At 38.3% G+C, this 22097-nt stretch overlaps 1 protein-coding gene across 5 annotated transcripts in view; it reads right to left on the bottom strand.

The window, feature by feature from the left end:
• The window catches only part of Swt1 (SWT1 RNA endoribonuclease homolog), an 80898-nt gene that overhangs the window by 18404 nt on the left and 40397 nt on the right, over positions 1-22097 (bottom strand). For all 5 annotated transcript variants that reach the window (XM_057770581.1, XM_057770586.1, XM_057770585.1 and 2 more), the window contains 4 exons: positions 21830-21968; positions 15813-15961; positions 12089-12276; positions 7736-7867 (listed from right to left, as the gene is read on the bottom strand). In XM_057770581.1, the coding sequence (XP_057626564.1) occupies positions 7736-7867; positions 12089-12276; positions 15813-15961; positions 21830-21968 (608 nt within the window). The remainder of the gene's footprint in view (positions 1-7735; positions 7868-12088; positions 12277-15812; positions 15962-21829; positions 21969-22097) is intronic.

Below are 22097 nucleotides of genomic sequence, written 5' to 3'. Positions count from 1 at the left end.
TAAGGTCATGCTCAACCTCCTTAGCGATAAGGGAAATGCAAATTAAAACAACTTTGAGATACCATCTTACACCTGTCAGAATGGCTAAAATCAAGAACACCAATGATAGCCTTTGCTGGAGAGGTTGTGGAGAAAGAGGCACACTCATTCATTGCTGGTGGGAATGCAAACTTGTGCAACCACTTTGGAAATCAGTGTGGCGATTTCTCAGGAAATTTGGGATCAACCTACCCCAAGATCCAGTAATACCACTATTGGGAATATACCCAAGAGAGGCCACATCAAATGACAAAAGTATCTGTTCAACTATGTTCATAGCAGCATTGTTTGTAATAGCCAAAACCTGGAAACAACCTAGATGCCCTTCAATGGAGGAATGGATGAAGAAAGTGTGGAATATATACATATTAGAGTACTACTCAGCAGTAAAAAACAATGACTTCTCGAATTTTGCGTGCAAATGGATGGAAATAGAAAACACTATCCTGAGTGAGGTATCCCAGACTCAAAAAGAGGAACATGGGATGTACTCACTCATAATCGGTTTCTAACCATAAAATAAAAGACATTAAGCATATAATGTGTGATCCTATAGAAGCTAAATAAGAAAGTGAACCCAAAGAAAATCATATAGTCATCCGCATGGAGAGGGGGAAGTAGACAAGATTCCAGGGCAAAAACTGGGAACTTGCGGGTGAGGTGGCATGGGGCAAAGGGGAAATGGGATGAGAAATATGAGAAGGGGAGGATGGGAGGAGCTCGGAGGATTGGGATGGTTGGGATATAGGAAGGATGGATACGGGAGCAGCGAAGTATATATCCTATCTAAGGGAGCCATCTTAGGGTTGGCAAGAGACTTGACTCTTGAGGGGTTCGCAGGTGTCCAGGAATATGTCCCCAGCTGGTACCTTGGGCAACTAAGGAGAGGGAACCTGAAATGACCCTATCCTATACTGATGAATATCTTGCATATCACCTTAGAACCTTCATCTGGCGATGGATCGAGGTAGAGACAGAGTCTCAATTTGGAGCAACGGTCTGAGCTCTTAAGGTCCAAATGAGGAGCAGAAGGAGGGAGAACATGAGCAAAAAATCAGGACCACGAGGGATGCACCCACCCACTGTGACAGTGGAACTGATTTATTGGGAGCCCACCAAGGCCAGCTGGTCTGGGACTGAATAAGCATGGGTTGATTCCGGACTCTCTGAGCATGGCGGTCAATGAAGACTGATGAGAAGCCAAGGACAATGGCACTAGGTTTCGATCCTAATACATGAACTGGCTTTGTGGGAGCTTAGCCTGTTTGGACGCTCACCTTTCTGGACGTAGATAGAAGGACCTTGGTCTTCCCGCAGGGCAGGGAATTTGGACTGCTCTTCAGTAACGAGAGGGAGGGGGAATGGAGTGGGGGGAGGAGAAGAGGAGTGGGGATAGGGGGAGGGAAGTGGGGGGAGGGCAATATTTGGGAGGAGGGGAGGGAAATGGGAAATGGGGAGCAGGTGGAAATTTTAATTAAAAAAGAATAAAAATAAATAAATAAGTAAAAAAAACAAAAACAAAAAAAAAAAAAAAGATTGTAGCCAAATTCAAATAACAGCGAGCTATCTATCAGCACAGCACTCTATGAAAACCAGTAATTAATTAGACGAGAACTGATGGAAGTAACACAGAACAAATGATAGAAATCTTGAATAAAAAAAGAGGGCAATTATTTTCCACCCTCTAATAGTTAGGTATTCTTTTTGTATACCAAACTTATTTATTTGTTTGTTTGTTTGATGGCTATGGGTCTTTTGTTTGCATGTTATGTCTGTGCACTGAATGTCTGCCTGGGGTCAATGAGGGCAAAAGAGGACACTAGATGCCCTGGGACTGGAATTACAGACAGTTGTGATCCTCCGTGTAAGTGCTGGGAACTGAACCCAGTACTCTGGAAGAAGAGTACTGTTCCATAACCACTGAGCCACTGCTCCAGAACCTTACATGATTTTAATGTTTATAACATCAGTATGTAGAAAATTAACATGGAAGGTTATCTCCTGTTTAAGACCAGTATTGGCTTTACAGTGAGTTCCAGATACCCTTGGCTATTGACCCTTGCCTCAAACAAATACATAAATACAATAGAAAAACCTTTATTATTATTTATTTATTTGTTTGTTTGTTTGTTTGCTTGTTTGTTTATTTATTTATCATAGGTTTGGAAAAGCTTCTTGAGACAGGGTTTCACGTTATAGACTATTAAAGATAGGTCACATTTGTTTCTGCTGTGGAATATTTGCTTTGCACTGTATTGCATTCTTTTATGTTGCATTTGTTTAACACTGTGAAGCTGTGTTACTCTGTCTGTCTGAACATTAGACTGGTCTAATAAAGAGCTGAATGGCCAACAGTGAGGCAGGAGAAAGAATAGGTGGGGCTGGCAGGCAGAGAGAATTAATAGGAGGAGAAATCTGGGAAGAGGAGATAAGGGAGTAAGAGAAGGAGGAGAGGACACCAAGGGCCACCACCCAGCCACCCAGCCACACAGTCAAGACACAGACTAAGAAGGAAAGAAAAGATATACAGAAATAGAGAAAGGTAAAAGCCCACAGGGCAAAAGACAGACAGGATAGTGTAAGTTAAGAAAAGCTGGCTGGAAACAAGCCAAGATAAGGCCGGACAATTATAGGTAAAAAAAAGCCTCTTTGTGTGATTATTTGGGAGTTGGGTGTGGGGCCCCCAAAGAAAAGAGTCAAAGAGTAAAAAAAAATCCAACTAGTTTCATGTAGCTCAGGCTGGCTTGAACTATGTAACTGAGGTTATTCTTTAATTTCTCATTCCTGCATCACCATACATGGCTCATATTAAGAATATCCTTAATAGTATCTAGGATACAGAAAAAACTATGAAAGTTATAACAGTAACATGACTACCACAAACACCTTCATCTAGTTTAAGTCAAAAAATAAATGAATAGTTTAATCCCAGCACTCGGGAGGCAGAGGCAGGCGGATCTCTGTGAGTTCGAGGCCAGCCTGGTCTACAAGAGCTAGTTCCAGGACAGGCACCAAAGCTACAGAGAAACCCTGTCTCGAAAAACCAAAAATAAATAAATAAATAAATAAATAAATAAATAAATAAATAAATGGTACTGTAACTAATAAGAAATCAAGTCATTTTAACTCTTAAATTCCAAAGGACTTTTAACCACCACAATATCCCTAGGCCAATCATAATACCACAGCAAAGTGAAGTGATCTCAAATTTTCAGCTATATTTTTATAGATTATTTGTGTTTATTATATTTATGAAAGCTTCTAAAATTATTTCATAGGACATAGTCAAAATCTGAAATGTACTCTGCTGTCTTTTTTTTTTTTTTAAGATTTATTATTTATTATGTATACAGGCTCTGCCTACAGGCCAGAAGAGGGCACCATATCAAGTTACAGATGGTTGTGAGCCACCACGTGGTTGCTGGGAATTGAACTCAGGACCTCTAGAAGAGCAGTCAATGCTGTTAACCTCTGAGTCATTTCTCCACCCCTACTCTGCTGTCTTAAAAAGGGACAACCCATTATATCTTTTTTTTTTTTTAAGATTTATTTATTATGCATACAACATTCTGCCTCCATGTATGCCCGCACGCCAGGAAGGTGCCAGATCTCATTACAGATGGTTGTGAGCCACCACATGGTTGCTGGGACTTGAACTCAGGACCTCTGGAAGAACAGCCAGTGCTCTTAGCCACTATGCCATCTCTCCAGCCCCCATTATATCTTTAAAATGTCCAAAAATTTTAATAATTCCAGTTTCATTGGAAAAGGTTTTCTCCTAGCAAGTAATTTTAAAATACAACCTCATGTCAGGCCATGGGGGCACACAGCTTTAATCCCAGAACTTGGGAGGCAGAGGCAGGCAGATCTCTGAGTTCAACGCCAGCCTGGTCCACAGAGTGAGTTCCAAGACAACCAGGACTACATAGAGAAACACTGTCTTGAAAAACCAAAAAATAAAATAAGATAAAATAAAATAAAACACAACCTCCTAACCAAAGAGATAAACCATAAATCACACACACACACACATACACACACAATGCATATATATGTGTATACACACACATCAGGGAGGGAAGGGATGCATAAACAATGTTATATATAAAAAGACAAATGTAGTATCACTATGTACAGTCACACTATGTGCCTATTATATAAGAGCTTCTCAATCCTAGGTATAACTTTGTACCCACAAAGCAATCAACCTCTCTTCGCCCTCCCTCCTATTCTCCTCAGTCTCAGGTAATTATGATTAGATTCACAAAGTCTACGCATTCAACTGTATATTTCAAAATATCTGAAGGAAGAATTTTGAATGTCTTTATCATAAAGAAATGATTAATGTTTGTGAAGATAGCTAATTTTTTGTTGTTGTTGTTTTTTCGAGACAGAGTTTTTCTGTGTAACAGTTCTGGCTATCCCAGGATGGCCTTAAACTTACAGAGATCTCTGCCTGCCTCTGACTCCCAAGTGCGTGTACCACCATCACCGGTCAAAGGAGGTAGTTATTTTAAAAACCTGATCTGAGTATCACACAATGTGTACAAATACTGAAACATCACATGGACACCCCTAAAAAATAATCTTCTATATTCCCGTTTATCAGTTAAAATGCAAAAATGTCTCCCCTTCTAAAATATGGGTCTCTGGGATCTACAATATGATCTCTAGGTGGTGAGATTTGGTAAATGGATAAAGAAAATGTTGTACATTTACACAATGGAATATCACTTAGTTATTTAAGAAAAATAAAAGAAAAATATGAAAATTTCAGGTAAATAGATGGAGCTAGAAAAAAATTATCCTGAGTAAGGTAATCCATATCTACAAAGACAAATATGGTATGTATTCTCCTATATGTGAATGTTAGTTTTTAAGTCTTTGATAGAAATGCTATAGTCCATATAACGACAGATGTTAGGTGTAGAGTAAAGGACTGAAGGTAGGATCTTCCCAGTAAGAGGAAATAGAATACACAGTCATGGAGAGACAGGAATACTAACGGCCATTTGAGGGCCTACTATGATAGGAGATTCTTAAAATACATACATATATGAAATAAATTTAAATGCAACCACCAAATAGTAGGGGAGACAAAGTCCCCACTGACTTCTCTAACTACTAAATGAAATCTCCAGTACCAGGTAAGGGTTTCATCTAATTGAGCTGTTGAAAGGGGACTCATGGAAATCCCCAAATAATTCAAGTAGCTGTTGCTTTCCACAAACTGATGGTAAAGCCCGATTACTGAAGACAACACCTACATATCTTACTGAATACAGAGACATGGAACTGGCACCTAACTAGAGCTTCATTCCATCTGAACACTAACTGATCGGAACTAAGGCCCAATCAATGACATTGCTCAGGTGGCCAAGACTCTGAGACCAGAGAGGCCATGGACCTAGAGGGAAAGCCAAATACTATTGTTCTGCTAAAGGAATGTGGCAATATAATGACCCTTAAAAACATCCTGCTTTACCCACAGATCAGGTCTTGTTCAGTCATCATCAGTGAAGCTTCCTCCTGCAGTAGATGGGAACTAATACAGAGATCTACAACTGGACAATGGGTAGAGACTGAGAGAGATGTCTTCACCAAACCTTAGGGCTCAGGGAACTATGTGGAAGAGGTAGTGTCTTCCATCCCCACTGACTCTGATACACCTAGAAGAAGGTCAAACCTCTATGAGTAAATACCTCTAATTCAAAATAAGAAAGCTCATTACTAAAAGACAAGCATTTTGTTCAAAACAATTAGTTTAAATGCTGAGAAATCACTTCTAAAACTCCAAGTTGAAGTTTTAAAGGTTACTTACAAAACATTTGTTTCAACAACTAAGCAACTACAAGTAGGCTAAGGTGTTGTCATTGAGTGAACTGATCCTCCTTTTAAAAGACAGGGCTATGCTATATCGACTAGTCTGACTTCAAACTTGTGCTGTTCCTGTCTCCATGCTCTGAATGCTGAGATTATGGCTATAAGCCACCACACTCTGTGACGACTGAAGGATGAATTTTTATAAATAACCTTGAATAATCTCAAGCGCTCAGCTATTCAAACATAGTAGTATGTCAAAAAGTCATGTTAATAAAATAAAATTTTAAATGCAAAAGTGTTTAAAGCACCAGTGGATCTGAAAAGATGCTGTGATTATGGTTCTTTTTTAAGAATCATACATTAGAGGAACTGTCTGTGGGTGGACATGGTCTGTTCAAACGTCAAAATGGAATAGGACATATGCAAGGCCTTGGGTTTGATCCCAGCACAAGGGGAAAAAACGGGCAAGAGACTAACAGACAATTAATTTTTAGAGATTTCATAAAATCACACATCAAGAAATACATAAATCCCAGATCTTAGGTTGACAATTGTTTTAGAAAACAGTTCCAAGGGCTCAGTGGCATAGAACACCTTCTGTACAAACATGCAAAGATGAATTTGAAGCCCTAGCACCACAGAAATAGTGCTCCTAAAACCTCAGTTCCATTAGTAGATACAAGGGCTCACTGGAGCCGTCTACTAGTCTAACCTCAGAAGTCTATCTTAAGGGAATAAGGCAGAGAACAGGACACACATGCCATCCTCCTCTGACCTCCACAAACATGTAAATGTGGACAGACCTGCACAAATGTGCAAATACACTACACAGAGAGAGAGAGAGAGAGAGAGAGAGGAGGGGAGGGGAGGGGAGGGGAGGGGAGGGGAGGGGAGGGGAGGGGAGGGGAGGGGAGGGAGAGAGGAGAGAGAGAGGAGAGAGAGAGAGAGCTCTCTTATAAGGTATTTCAAACCAAAACCACAAGAAGTGTTTTAAAACAACTAATAAAAATCATCTTTTCTTAAAACCAAGCACAGATTTAATTTTTAAAATGGTAATTTATGATTAGGTCTACACAGTCAAACACACATGTTAGTCATATTTATTCCTCTATCTAAATACAACTAAATAAAACAAGAGAAACAAAAGTCATCTAAACTTAAGCCTCAGGCTGGGAAAATGGTTCAGCGGGTAAAGTGCTTACTGCACAAGCAAATACCAGGATTTGAGTTCAGACATGACTAAAGCCAGACATTACTATGCACACCTGTCACCCCAGTGCTAGAGTAGAAACAAGATTAGATAGATAGATAGATAGATAGATAGATAGATAGATAGATAGATAGATAGATAGATAGATAGATATTCTGGGGCTCACTGGCCAGTCAGTCTAGTCAAAATGGCAATCACCAGGTTCAGTGAAAGACCCTGTCTCAAAAAATAAGATAAAGAAAGACTTGAGGAAAGTACCTCAACATCAATCACACACACAAACACACACAGGACAAAAAAGGAGAGAGAGTATGTGCTTCAAAATGCACCAAGTTTTCTCACAGAAGACTAACTCGTTTCTCCCACTTTCCTCTCCTACAAAGGATACAGAATATAGGAAACTAAGAAAGGTAAATCTAAAAGCCAAGCATCTGCTAGGTGTAATGGTGCACACCTTCAATCCCAGGACTCAAGAAGCAGAGGCAGGCAGATTTTTGTGAGTTTGCAGCCAGCCTGGTCCAGACCGGACCAGTCAAGGCTATGTAGTGAGACCCTGTCTCAAAAACAGCCAATAGTTTCTAACTTGCTAGACGACTCCTAGCAAGTCTAAATTAAGCTGATAAATATAGAATTTATAAACTTTAGATTTAATACAATGCTTACCTTTGAATTCCTTCAAGAATATCCTTTACAGCTGCCATTAACTTTTGAAGATATATAAATGCTTCTTCAAATGATGCTATTTTTGAAGTGGTCAGAGTTGAACTTGAGTCCAGTGTCTGAAACACATCTGTGCTAAAAAAACAGAAAGAAAAAAGTATGTGCTCATTTAGTACTTATAAGTGTTTTCATTGATGACACATAAAAAATAATATGAGTAATCTTTTGCAATGCTCATCTATTTAAGTAGGAAATCAAAGACAGTGACATGAGAAGAAGTCTGGGCTAACATCCACACAAGGGATCTTGGTCACATACCACACAGACCTAATTTAAAGGGAACTTCACTCTAAAAGAACACAGAGATGGAGGGGAAGTAATACTACTAATAGACATACAAGTCAGTACTCCAGAACATAAACATGAAGAATTAGGTATCAGATTAAATAAAAAACTGGATGTTTATTCTTGTAATTCCACTTCCAGAAACTTATTGTGAATTAAGAATTACAAAAAATAGCCGGGCGGTGGTGGCGCACGCCTTTAATCCCAGCACTCGGGAAGCAGAGGCAGGCGGATAGCTGTGAGTTCGAGGCCAGCCTGGTCTACAGAGCTAGTTCCAGGACAGGAACCAAAAGCCACAGAGAAACCCTGTCTCGAAAAATCCAAAAAAAACAAAAAACAAAAGAATTACAAAAAATAATTAGTGAAACCTTTAATATTTACGTAATAAAATACTAAAATATTTTTAAATGTTTGTTATATATGTGTGTCAAAACTAAAAATAAGATGAGGTATTGTAGTACACAACTTTAATCCTAGCAGTTGGAAAGCAGAAGCAGGCAGATGTAAGTTCAAAGCTAACCTGGTCTACACAGTGAGTTCCAGGCCAGCCAGCCAGGGCTACATAGTGAAAGCCTGTCTCTGGTGTCCTCCCCAAATTTACATTCATCTAGAGCAATGCCTTCTCAACCTATGAGTCATGACCCTTTGAAGTCAAATGACCCTTTCACAGAGTCACCTAAGACCACCTGCAATAACAAATATCTACGTTATGATTCATAACAGAAGCTAAGTTACAACTATGAAGTAGCGATGAAAATAATTTCATGGTTAAGAGGTCACCTCAACATGAGAAACTGTTATTAAAAGGCTACAGTGTTAGGAAGGTGGAGAACCACTGTGTTAGAGCTTCAGTATGGACCTCACTTGAAACAGGTCTTTGGCAAATGTAAATGGTTCAGCTAAATAAGGACTGGATTAGAGTAGGCCACACTCTCTCCATGAAGACAAAGCAGAGACTGGAGGGATGCACTTACTAGGCAAGGACTGAGGAAGACATAAAGACAGAGCAGATTCTTAGATTTCCCGCCAGTCTTTTGTTTTTCCACTTAAAGGCCTTCTTAACAACGACTAAATAAATTTCTGCTACTTTAAGATACACAGTTTGTGGTGAATCATTATAGTTTCCCAACAGAAACATTTTAAACCAGGCTTATGTATGAAAGCTGCAATCTACTTTCAGACTCATTAGAATCAACATTATGAAATAAGCTATTCAACCGGTTCATCATTTTATAGAAAATTATGTAACTATCAAAATCAGTTTTTTATTGGTTTTGCCTGCATAGTATTATTAATGAAGCCACTGAGAATAGTAATAACAAAGGTAAAAGGAGTCGTAACCATAAACCTTTCTGCAAACCAAAAATGAACATTTAAACAATTACCTCAAAAACTTGAATGTCAAACTGCAGGAAACCTTTTTGTTTTCCAGACAGGATCTTATGTAGCCCAGGCTGGCGTCCAAGTCACAGCCATTCTGTCCCACCCTCCTGAACAGTAAGATTACTGTGTCACCATGCCCAAATAAAAGATTATTGTTCGACATGAATCAGCAATACAAAACACTCATCCAATTTCCTGGTAAATAGACAATAAAAACCCGACCTGATATGATGCAAGTTCAACACTGCTTAGTAAGGCACAAAAATGACGGCATTTATAGTTGTGTCTAGAACTTGTCTGTTTCTTCTCCTATTGCTGTAATAAAACGCTCTGACAAAACCAACTGAAGGGAAAGGCTTCCTTCAGTTCACCGTGGGTATGAATGGAGTCATAGGAGCTTGAGAAACTGGTCGCGTTGCATTGACGGTAAAGAAGCAGAGAGCAAGAGATAAATCCACACTGCTTACTTCCTCTGCTTCAGACATCCAGGACCCAGCCAGAGAATAGTGCTGCCCACAGTCGGTGGGTCTTTCTACCTTAATTAAGCAATCAAGATAGCCTTCAACAGGCACAACCAAAGGCCCATCTCCCAGATGTTTCTAGATTCTGTGAAGTTGATAACACTAACCATAAGTGTATTCTAGTAACTTATATGAGTAATTAAGAATAGACTTCCCAGACCCCCAAATGAGCATTTATTTGTGAAAGGATTATATTCAATAATTCTATTGCAATTCTGTTTGTTTAAACAATTAGGTTTGTTTAAAAAAAAAACTAGGCTAAATAAATATGTATTGTTAAGGCAATATAAACTTCGTCAATTACTGAAATGCTAATATATACAGTCTGTTATTCAGAAATAGCATGGAGCTCTCTAACATGTGGTACAAATGCATGAATATTATCGATCAACTCCTATGTTTTCAAATATCTTTTTTTTTTGTTTTGTTTTTCGAGACAGGGTTTCTCTGTAGCTTTGGAACCTGTCCTGGCTCTTGTAGAACAGGCTGGCCTCAAACTCTGCCTCTGTCCTCCAAATGCTGGGATTAAAGTCATGCACCACCACCACCCAACTCAAATTATCTTTTATAGCAGCCATTCCTGCCTCCTATAAAAGGCAATTTTCTGTAAACAAGAACATTTGATTAGCCAAAGCACCAAAAATATGTTGAGTAGAAAAAGAACTGATTCATAAAAAAATACAAATTTGTAATATAGTTTTTAATTCACAAGCCAGATGTAGCTATCTTTTTCATATGATGGGTTAGAAAGCCAAATATCAGGCCATAAATTTGTTGAGAAATGTTTAATTATAGCCAAGGAATAAAAAAGGAGCCCAAGATCAAAGCAGACAAATGGGAGGGTAGAAAAAAGGGGAGATAGGTGAGAATGAGGCACAGGGAATATGCAATATAATATACCTGTGGCAGTGTGGTGCACGCCTTTAATCCCAGCACTTGGGAGCAGAGGCAGGCAGATCTCTGTGAGTTCGAGGGCAGCCTGGTCTACAGCAAGTTCCAGGTCAGTCAGGGCTACACAGAGAAACCCTGTCTCAAAACCCAATAAAATAAAATCAGAGGTTTTAAGTTATATAAGCTATCCTAACAGCACCTATCTGTAAAACTATTCAAGAGGAATGCAGCCCAGGTTCAGAACAACTGTCTAAAACACAAGTGGTCCCAAACACTGGTGGGAAAAAGGGGACAGCAAAATGGCTTTAACAAGTAAAATCTACTTGCTGTTAACCCTGATGCCCTGGGCTTGATTCCTGGAACTCACACAGCAGAGGGAAAGAACCCATTTCTGCAAGCTATCCTCTGACATCCACACTATGACACTACTACACACACATACACACAAATATAAATAAAAATTTTATATTTTTTAAATGATCTCTGTACCTCATTTCATTAATTCTAAAGTGTTTTATGTTTATATACTAAAGTAATAGTATTTTCCTTTTAAACAATAGTATTTATACACCTTTAAATTCTTACATGAATTTTCTTTAATCAAAGGAACTTTTCTCAAGTTATTTCCAATTTAATTACAGACTTGCAATCTGCTAAGCTGCTGAATCAATCTAAGTGCCTCACTGGTTGTGACCTATGCAAGCAATGTTCCTCATCATGATTATATTAGAATCACCTACAAAGATTTTTTTTAGTAATTATTAATTTTTATTTTGTGTGCCTTGATGTTTTGCCTGCATGTATATCTGTGTGAAGGTGTAAGATCTTGGAGTTAAAGACAGCTGTGAGCTGCCATGTGGGTGCTGGGAATTGAAACCAGGTCCTTTAGAAGAGCAGTCAGTGCTCTTAACCACTGAGCTATCTTCTCAGCCCTGAGAGATTTTTTTAAATCCATTCTCAGGCTCAATTCTTCCCCTACTGAATCCAAATTTCTAGGAATAGTGTTTAAATATAGAAACTTAAAAATTTTTCCAGGTAATCCTGATGTTTACACTGATTTAAATATAAATATTTCTAATGCACCAATTGGACCAAAAGCCCGTAGTACAATAAAATCAAAGCCCAAACACTAACTACAGTAGAAATTGTAATAACAGAAACCCTACAAAAGTAAACTTGTAATGATAAAGTGGAGGATGTCTTGGGAATTTAGTACCTCTTCTGATATATTGAAGTCCAAACATTCTCCAGGACAGACCATATTTCTTGATGCCTAGTCAACTGGGGAAGAGGAGAATCCGAGAAAACAGTGACGTCTTGGTTATGAAGCTCCACCAAAGAAGTGTCTTTCTGCTTTTTATTCACTGTGCTTTCTGAAGAATCTGGCTTCAGTTTTGTCTTGACCTGTGACATAAGAATTACATAAAATGCATACCAGCCCTTCACTAGCAACTGAGAAAACAGAGTCACTAGCTTACTGGACATTCTGGTTACTCTTTTTTTCATATGTACAGAATATTCCTAAAAAAGCACTAGACTTAGAAAAAATATTTTTCTTTCCTGCTTAAATCAAATAATATACCAGTTTATTTACTACAGAGATCTTTCTTACCTAACATTCAAATGTCAATATATTGTATGGCGAGACAAAGGGCAAACTAGGATGATTAAATGGGCAGAGGATAGAAGGGTAAATAAGGAAATCTGGAAAGGGACTATTAAAGGCCATTTGAAAAAGCATTTGGAAATCTACTACTGTGTAAGTGTCTTAAAATGTATACATATATGAAAAAATCTAAATGGAGTCACTGAATAATGGGGGACACAATACCTCAACTAGACATCTTATGCCACCAAGTAAAACCTCCAATGCCAGAAATGGGTTACATCTGGTTGAACTGTTGGTCGAAGCAGCCCCATGGAAACTCCCAAACATCATAGATGACTGCCAAGGCTATTGATTACTCTCTGCAATCTGAATAGTGCGGTAAGACCATATTGCTGAAGACATCATTTACACATGCCATGTAATATAAAGAAGTTGAGCTGATGCCTAACTACAGCTTTCACTACAACTGACTGTTCATGGTACTGGAAGTTACACTACACGCTACCAGAGGAGAATATTTCCCAGCAACAAACCCCGTGGCCTACAAGATATACTTGTACAACAGTAACACAAATGTTATAGGAATACCCAACCACTTCCTGGTTGGAATTAAGGCCACTCCATAAGATGAAATCTATATCTGATGCTACAAGTGGTCAAGAACCTGAGACTAGATAGACTGTGCATCTAGGGAAAACCTAATACTATTATTTACAAAAGGAACATAGCAATAAAATAATGTCTAATGACATATTGCTATACACATAGTTCAGTGTCTTGCTCAACCTTCATCAGAGAAGCTTTTTCTTGAAGTAGATGGGAACTAACAAAGAGACCCACAACTGGACAATGTGCAGAGATTGAGAGACTTAGTCCTAAATGGGATGTCATCAAGGCTCAGGGGTCTATGTGGAAGAAGAGATGGAAAGACTGTAGGAGCTAGAGGTGACAGAGGACACCAAGGAAACAATGTCTTCCAGACACAACAGTACTGAAGCATGTATGAATTCTGAGACTGTAGCAACACACACAGGGCCTGCACGGGTTCAAACCACATGGGGTCCCAGCACTGAGAGGGTCAAATGGACATAGGCTCTTGTGCCTGACCAAAAAGTTATTTGCAATTGATACCCGCTTGCAAAGGCAAAATTAGTTTTCTCCACTGGGTTTATTAGCCATATTTTAAGGCTGCCCAGGAGTAGCTGACCAACATAAAACAAAAATCACTATTTCCCTAGGGTTAAGTTTCCACGTTAATAAAAGAATGATTTCCAAAGTTAGCTTAATACTATTTCTATGCTTTAAACTGTTGTGGTTTTTTTGTTTGTTTCTTTTTTATATTAGCTTACTCAGTCCTTGTGACTACATAGTATTATGACACAGAACTGAAACCCTATGAAACAGAAACAATTCAGACTTTTAAGTGAACGAAACTGAGAAATACAAAGATTAAAAACATCATGTAAGATAACTCAAATGGTAAGAAGCAAAAGAGATTGACTCTCAGCAATCTAGAAAGTTATGATCCTACACCAAATGCAGAGGTATTACCACGCTCTACTTTGTGGGGCAGAAAGCAAAAAGAGATGATCTTCTCATTTCCCTGTTTGTATTTTTGTTTTGTTTTGTTTTGTTTTTTCGAGACAGGGTTTCTCTGTAGTTTTGGATCCTGTCCTGGAACTAGCTCTTGTAGACCAGGCTGGTCTCGAACTCACAGAGATCCGCCTGCCTCTGCCTCCCAAGTGCTGGGATTAAAGGCGTGTGCCACCACCGCCCGGCCCCTGTTTGTATTAAATTATGAACTTACTATATATAAATAATGGCCCTATATATTTTTTCCTGAAATTAATTTTTGTGGCAATACTGAGCTGGAACTCAGAGCTACACCTCCACCCAAATAACTGCTTTAATATCCATAAATGTTTAAAACTGAGTATTTGCCTATTTCTCCTTTGCTCTGGTTCTTAAATCTGAGTTTACACAATCATGCAAGTAAATTTTTTTTAAAAAAATAAACATTTCTATAACACTTACTATCCTAAAACTAATCAACAAACCTAAAACAAACCTAAACCTAAAACTAATCAACAAAATTGATCTGAATTATTCTAGCATAGTGGTTGATCAAAATTTTGGGGTATCTGGGAAGCTAACAAAACAAGGATGTCTTTTCCTACTTCCACCCCTCTTCCACACACAGCTGAAAATGGTATTAGTTAACTATTTCATCCTAGTTTCTCAGAAGCTTTCCAGAAGCAAATAGAAGATGAGTAATTCTTTTCTTGGTTTTCAATACTTGATAACTAAGATTAGGTGTACTTCTCAAGTTATTATATTAAGAAACCTTATTTTGGAAATAATATATTTATTGTTCAGGTTAGAAACATAGATATTTGAGACATGAATCAAATCTAATGAATTATCCAAACAATGTCTAGCAAAATATATTCTAGGGTTCAGGATGTATCTCAGTTGATGGAGAGCTTTGCCTAATATGCATGACACTGTTGATTAGATCCCCAAGCACTACATAAACAGAGCATTATAGTACACATCTATAATCCCAGTACTCAGGAGATAAAGGCAAGAGTACCAAAAAATGAAGGTTATCCTTGGCTACATTGCAAATCTGAGGCTAGCCTGGGCTACATGAGACCCTGTCTCAAAAAAAAAATCTCAAAATTTATTTTGTTATTTTTTAAATTATTTTATGTGTATGAGTGTTTTGTCTGCATTCATGTATGTGTACTCTGTGCATGCCTGGTGCCAGAAGAGGTCAGAAGATGGTATCAGAACCTTTGAAAGTAGAGTTAAGGATAGTTGTAAACCACCATGTAAATGCAGAGAACTGAACCTGAAGATTCTCCAAGAGCATTAAGGACTCTTAACTGCTAAAGCCATCTCTCTAGCCCCTCTTTTTTGTGTGTGCACAGCTTTCTCTTGCCCATAAATAAAATAATATAAAATTCAACAACAAGAAAATAAAATCCCAAGTTTATAGTGGTACATACCCATAATGTCAATACTACAGAGTACTAAAAAAAAAATAAAAAAATAAAAAAAATCATGCATTTGAAGCTCGGTGAACCATATAGACAAATTCTATCTTGAAAAACAAACAATTCAACTATTCTGATATATCTTCCATAGAAAATGGATGTTGCATAATCTGTAATAACACTTGTCTATATTTCAATGTACTTTGTATTTACTCAATGCCTTTAAAATGCTAGAATAAGTCACGGTAATATGTCCTTTTATTGTTGGCCACTAAATCCACATTTGAAATCTATAAGTAACTACTCTAAATAGTACTCCATAGCCATCTTACCTCTGCAAGCACTTGAAGTAGTTTGTTTACTTGCGCAAAGGTCTGTGGAAGAATGCCATCATAATTTGACCTTGTACTGAAGGCATGTAGCAAACTTTTAGAATCCTGAAGCAGGAATTTTACTGTTTTAAAATCCACTGCATTATTAGCTGGTAAGAAAAAAATTAAGAAAAAAATTGAGAGAATAAGCATACAACATGACAATCTTGTAACACTAAGTATTAATTTTGCAATTTAAAGAGAGTAGACATTTACACATACATGTCACAACTAGTATGTCTCTCTGGTACAGAAAGCAACAACTGAACACATTTATTTATAGACAAAGTGTTCATGTTGAATCTGATATTCTGTTTTCAGATTCTAGGAGTTCCTTGAATACAGCCAACTTCAAAGGATAGGAAAAGTGAGATATTCATTCTTCAGTAAAAGGGATTAATCACCAGACAAAAAGCCCAAGCATGGTGTGTTCAAAGTTGAAGCTGTCTCACATCCAGATGACTATCATAAAGGAAGAGTCATATAAGGGACAAGCATATAAGTCAGATGTGACTCCGACCATGACTGCAAAGCTATCATGTAATAACTTACCTGAAATTCTATCACGTGAAAAGTAAAACAAGATTTATTGAAAATAATGTTTTATCTCTCTGCATACACCAAAAGTTCAGCTAATAAAGAATTTAGGCAATAAGAAAAAAAGCTATAATTTTCCTCCTGTAAGTTAAATTAAGATAATCTACCATAACTTTCTCTCAAGAGGCTAAAAATATTTCCACTAATTCCGAAGTTATTGGTAACAATCATTTCAAAGTTTTAAAAAGTTAGGAAGAAGACAGGCATAGTGGTATATGCCTGTAATTCCAGTGCACAAGAGCAAGAAGCAGGGAAATCGCTATATTGAGGGTCTGTCTCATACAAACAAAAAAATTTTTTTTGAAAATGAAATAAAAAATGAGAGAAAAGACAAATCTTTCTGTCATTAAAATATAATGCTAAGTAGTTGCTTCCAAAGGCAGAAATCATCACGCTGCAGTATTTGCTTTGCTTCTGTTTTAATGTTCTTGGTTTCAGAGGCTCTGTGCACACACACACGTGTGTGTGACCGTGTGTACATGTTCATGCACAAGGAAGCAGAGTACAACCTCAGGCATTCCTCTCACAGGTGCTAAATAAGATCCCTCACTGGCCTGCACAAGCCCCAGAGATCCACCTGTATTCACCTCCTATCCCTATATATCATCACCTCCCTATCCTTGTATACAAATACATACTTCTGCATCTGGCTTTTTTACATGGGTTCTGGGGCTGGGACTTAGATCCTTTTGAGTATGTGGAAGCACTTTACTGATTGAGCGATACCCTCACCTACAGAAACTATTATATTTAAAATTGAGCATGGCTTTCTATTGACAAAATGAGCTAAAAATGAATAAGGCATCCCTATGTTATCACTTACACAAGAACTTGCTTATGAGATTCTGAAGGAACAAATGAAATTTTAAAAATATATTTCAAAGGCTGGAGAGATGGTTGAGCTGTTAAGACTACATGTACTTGTAGAGGACTTAGATTCAATGCACTTATATGGTTGTCAACAATCCTAACTCCAGTTCCAGGGGATTTGCTGGCCTCTTCTTGTCTCCATGCATGTAGTACACAGAAACATGCAGGTAAAACATCCATATAAGATAAAAATAGCCGGGCGGTGGTGGCGCACGCCTTTAACCCCAGCACTCAGGAGGCAGAGGCAGGGGGATCTTTGTGAGTGCGAGGCCAGCCTGGTCTACAAGAGTTACTTCCAGGACAGGCTCCAAAGCTACAAAGAAACCCTGTCTCAACAAAAAAAAAAAGATAAAAATAAAATCCTTTTTAAAAGAAATAAATTTACTAATAAATTCAATAATTCTTTTATTCTTTTATTTTTTGAGACAGGATCTCACTATGTATGCTGACTGGTCTGGAACTTGCTATATAGATCAGGCTGACCTTGAACTCAAGCACTAGGATTAAAAGCATATGTCACCACACCCAGCAATATTTAGTAATTCTAAATTACTAGGATATTTATAGCAAAGACTCTTCACTTTATCCATACCCTGCCTCCCACACCAAGTCAGCATTTTTTCTTGACAAGAATACTTTTAGTTCTTTTTGTAGTCAATGACTAGTTCAAATTTCTCTGGGAAAGAAATAAAAGATGCTACATGTGGTACAGGTTGTAGAATTGATAAACTGCCTAAGTCTAAGAAAAACTAAACTGTGACTCCAACTACAGGAGAACCTCTGCTGGCCTCTTTTCTCACCAAGCACACATGTGGTATAGACATACACAGACAAAATATGCATACACATGAAATAATTTAAAAATAAAATACAAAAAATGGTATTAAATGTCTGGTAAAGATATGCTTTCATGTCCAATTGGTTGGTTGTCCTAAGCATCTTGAAAAATAACCTCTACCATTAAAGAAATGCCCTAAAAGTGTCTTTTTAAAAAGTTCTCTTGAGGCTGGAGAAATGGCTCTTGGCTGTTCTTCCAGAGGACCCCGGGTTCAATTCTGAGCACCTACATGGCAGCTCACAACTGTCTGTAACTCCACTGCCAAGGGATCTGACAACTTCACACCAATGCACATAAAGTAAGTTAAAATAAATGATCTTTACAAAATTAAACAAAAGTTCTCTTAGAAAATAAATTAAAAAAAAATTAGATGGTGGTACACGCCTTTAATCCTAGCACTCGCGACACAGAGGCAAGTGGATCTCTGCATTCAAGGCCAGCATGGTCTATAAAGAGAGTTCCAGAACAGTCAAAGAGTTATATAGAGAAGCCCCAGTTCAGAAAAACAAAACAAATTAAAAAAAAAAAAAGTTAGCTTCTAACTAGGCCTGGTGGCACACTCATGTAATCCAAGCCCTTGGGAGACAGGGGCAAAAGGATTGATGGTTGTACTGGGTAGTTTTGTGTCTACTTGTCACAAGCTAGAGTCATCAGAGGAAGGATCCTCAATTAAGAAAATGTCCCCATAAGATCAGGCTGTAGGAAAGCCTGGGGCATTTTCTTAATTAGTGATCAATGTGGAGGGCCCAATCCATTGTGGGAGGGGGTCACCCCTAGGCTGGTGGGTCTAGGTCCTTTACAAAAGCAGGATCAAGCCAGTAATAAGCAACACCCATCCATGGCCTCCGCATCAGCTCCTGTCTCCAAATTCTGGCCCTGTTTAAGTTCCTATCCTTACTTCCTTCAATGATGAACTATGATGTGGAAGTATAAGCCAAATAAATCTTTTCCTCTCTATTTTGCTTTTGGTCAAGGTGTTTCGTCATAGCAATAATAACCCCTAACTAAGAAAATGGGCATTCAAGGCCAGCCTAGGCTATTTAACAAGTTACAGGACAACTTGACCCTGATAAAACAAAAAACTGAAACAAATAATTAGCAACTTCTAACAATCAACATTTATTCAGTACTTACCATAGATAATATATAAAGAACTGTGTCCTAATTTCCTTTCTGTTGTTTTGAAAAATTACACTGACCAAAGGAACACAGGATAGGTTTACTGAATTTACTATTCCAGGTTACAGTCCATTACTGCAGGGATGGCATGGCAAGAATTTAAAGAATCACAATCATAGGAGTAAAGAGAAACAAATGTACCCTTCCTTGTTTGCTTGTTGCACTATATTCAATTAGCACTCCCTACCTTTACACAGTTCAAGTAACAGCCTAGGGAATGATGCTACTCACAGTGGGCTAGGTCAATTAACAATTAAGTTAATCCACCGAGCAATGGTGGTGCAGGCCTTTAATCCCAGCACTCGAGAGGCGGAGGCAGGCGGATCTCTGTGAGTTCAAGACCATCCTGGTCTACAGAGCTAGTTCCAGGACAGACTCCAAAGCCACAGAGAAACCCTGTCTCGAAAAACCAAAAAAAAAAAAAAAAACCAAAAAAACAATTAAGTTAATTCCCCAAAGATTTGACCATATGATAATCTGATCTATATCAGAAGTTCTCCTCTCAGGTGATTCTAGACTGCTGCAAGTTGACATTTCATTTTTAAAAATTATTTATTACATTTATTTTTTGTGAGCATGTGTCTATCATGACCACGACACATGGAAGTCAGAAGACAGCTTTGCGGAGTTCTCTCATTTCAGCACGTGGAGAATGGTGATCAAACAAAGACTTTTAGGTGTGGCAAAGTGGGACCCTCACCCCTTATTTGCAAAGGGACAAAAAGAAATTTCATAACAGAATGTTTTAAAATTAAAAACACAGACTAGCCTCATGTTCCCAGAAAGACAGCACTTTCCTTCCTCCTCCCATTGGGTGATTCCAAACATAAGGACACTCAGCTCAGCCCAGCCAGCCACCTGGTTCAGGCTGATAAAGATGGCCAGACTCAGGAACAGGGTGGCCTTGCTCTAAGAACAAAGAATCAGCTGACATAGCAGGATAGGACAGAGCAAAAGACCTTGCACCGTGCCAAAACAGCTTCAAAAAGCCTCTTTGTAGTTACACCTTTAAAAGCCTACCTCACAGAGTTGATACAACTCCTCTCTACCTCACTGCAGCGGGGGTTAGAGATAGGTTCCAAATTGGTTCGTATTACGCTAAATAAACCTTGTTTATTACAGTCTGGGCCTCTCTGGGAAAACAGCAGTAAGCGTCTTTACCTGCTGAGCCATCTCTCTGGCCTGCAAGTTCTACACTTTTACACTTCAGTAACAAGGCAGAGAGCACGATGTATGTGATGTACACCTACCTAGAATATGCCTCTATTTTTTTGGTCTTAACTTCTAAAGAACTTCCTATTAAAATGTGTGTTCAAATGCTACAATAATTATTTGTGTAGGTTTTGGTAAATCTTCCTTATTTTTTATTACCTGGATTTTGTGCCTTTAAACTCATTTTTTTAACTAGGACTAGCGATTGAACCCAGGTCGTTATACACTCTAGACAAGTATTCTTTCACTAAGCTACAATCCCATACTTTTGTTTTGTTTTATTTTTGTTTTTCGAGACAGGGTTTCTCTGTAGCTTTAGAGCCTGTCCTGGAACTAGCTCTTGTAGACCAGGTTGGCCTCAAACTCACAGAGATCCGCCTGCCTCTGCCTCCTGAGTGCTGGGATTCAAGGCGTGCGCTACCACCACCCAGCTACACTCCCACACTTTAAACCTAATTTATTGAGGGAAGGATGAAGGAAAGGAGGAAGGGAGAGAGGGAGTGAGGGAGTAAGAACTGCATCTATGTATATATGTATGTTGTTGAGGTGCCTATGAATGCATGAATAAAGGCTAGAAGTTGATATCTTCAAGTATTCCTTGGTTGTTTCCCCACCTTATTTTTTCAGTTATCATCAATCCTGGACCTCTACCTGAATTAGTTAGCCAGCAAGTCCTTGAAATCCACCTGTCTCCATCTCCCAAGCACTGGGATTAGAGCACACACTGCTATACCCAGATTTTCCTGGGCTCTAAACAGAGGTCATTATGTTTATGCAGCAAGTACTTTACCTACTGTCTTTCTTAGGGTTTCTATTGCTGTAAAGAGACACCATGACCATAGCAACTCTTATAAAGGAAACCATTTAAATGAGGTGGCAGCTTATAGTTTCAGAGGTTTAGTCTATTACCATCATGGTGCGACATGGTGGCCTTGCAGGCAAACATGGAGTTAGAGATGTAGTTGAGACTTCTGTATCTTGCCCAGGCAACAGGAAGTGGTCTGAGACACTTTCTTCCAAACCACCACACCTACCGAGTCATCTCATCAGCCCATTTTGGCTCATCCTTTCCCCCTCTCTTTTTTTTTGGCCCTTTCTGTTTTTAAAAAGGGTCCCATGTAGACTGCTCTTGCACTCACTAGTAACAGTTTATCTTGAACTTCTAATTTTCCTGCCTCCACCTCCCACATGCTAAGATTACAAGCATATACCAACATATTATTAGATTGATTTAAAGTTGTACAGACTATTGTGAAAGAAAAAAAAATAAAAAGATTCATACCTTTCAAGAGATTTTCATATAGGCTCTCAATAGTTAACAGCAAATTATTTTCCATAACTAATCCAAATACAGCCAGCCAATGTTTTTTAAAGCACTGCAATAGATTTATTAGAGTCCATGGTGGTTTCAAATACAGCACCTAGAAAGTATTACAAAATTATCATCTACTGTTTATTTACCTGTTATTTAAACATACCTATGTAGGAACTTATACATATCCCTAATGAAAATACAGCTATTCACACTATTTTTATATTAAGAGGTGCTA

The sequence above is a fragment of the Chionomys nivalis genome, chromosome 5, assembly GCF_950005125.1.
Source record: "Chionomys nivalis chromosome 5, mChiNiv1.1, whole genome shotgun sequence".
NCBI classification, from domain to species: Eukaryota; Metazoa; Chordata; class Mammalia; order Rodentia; family Cricetidae; genus Chionomys; species Chionomys nivalis.
This window is presented reverse-complemented; position numbering and strand designations above follow the sequence as displayed.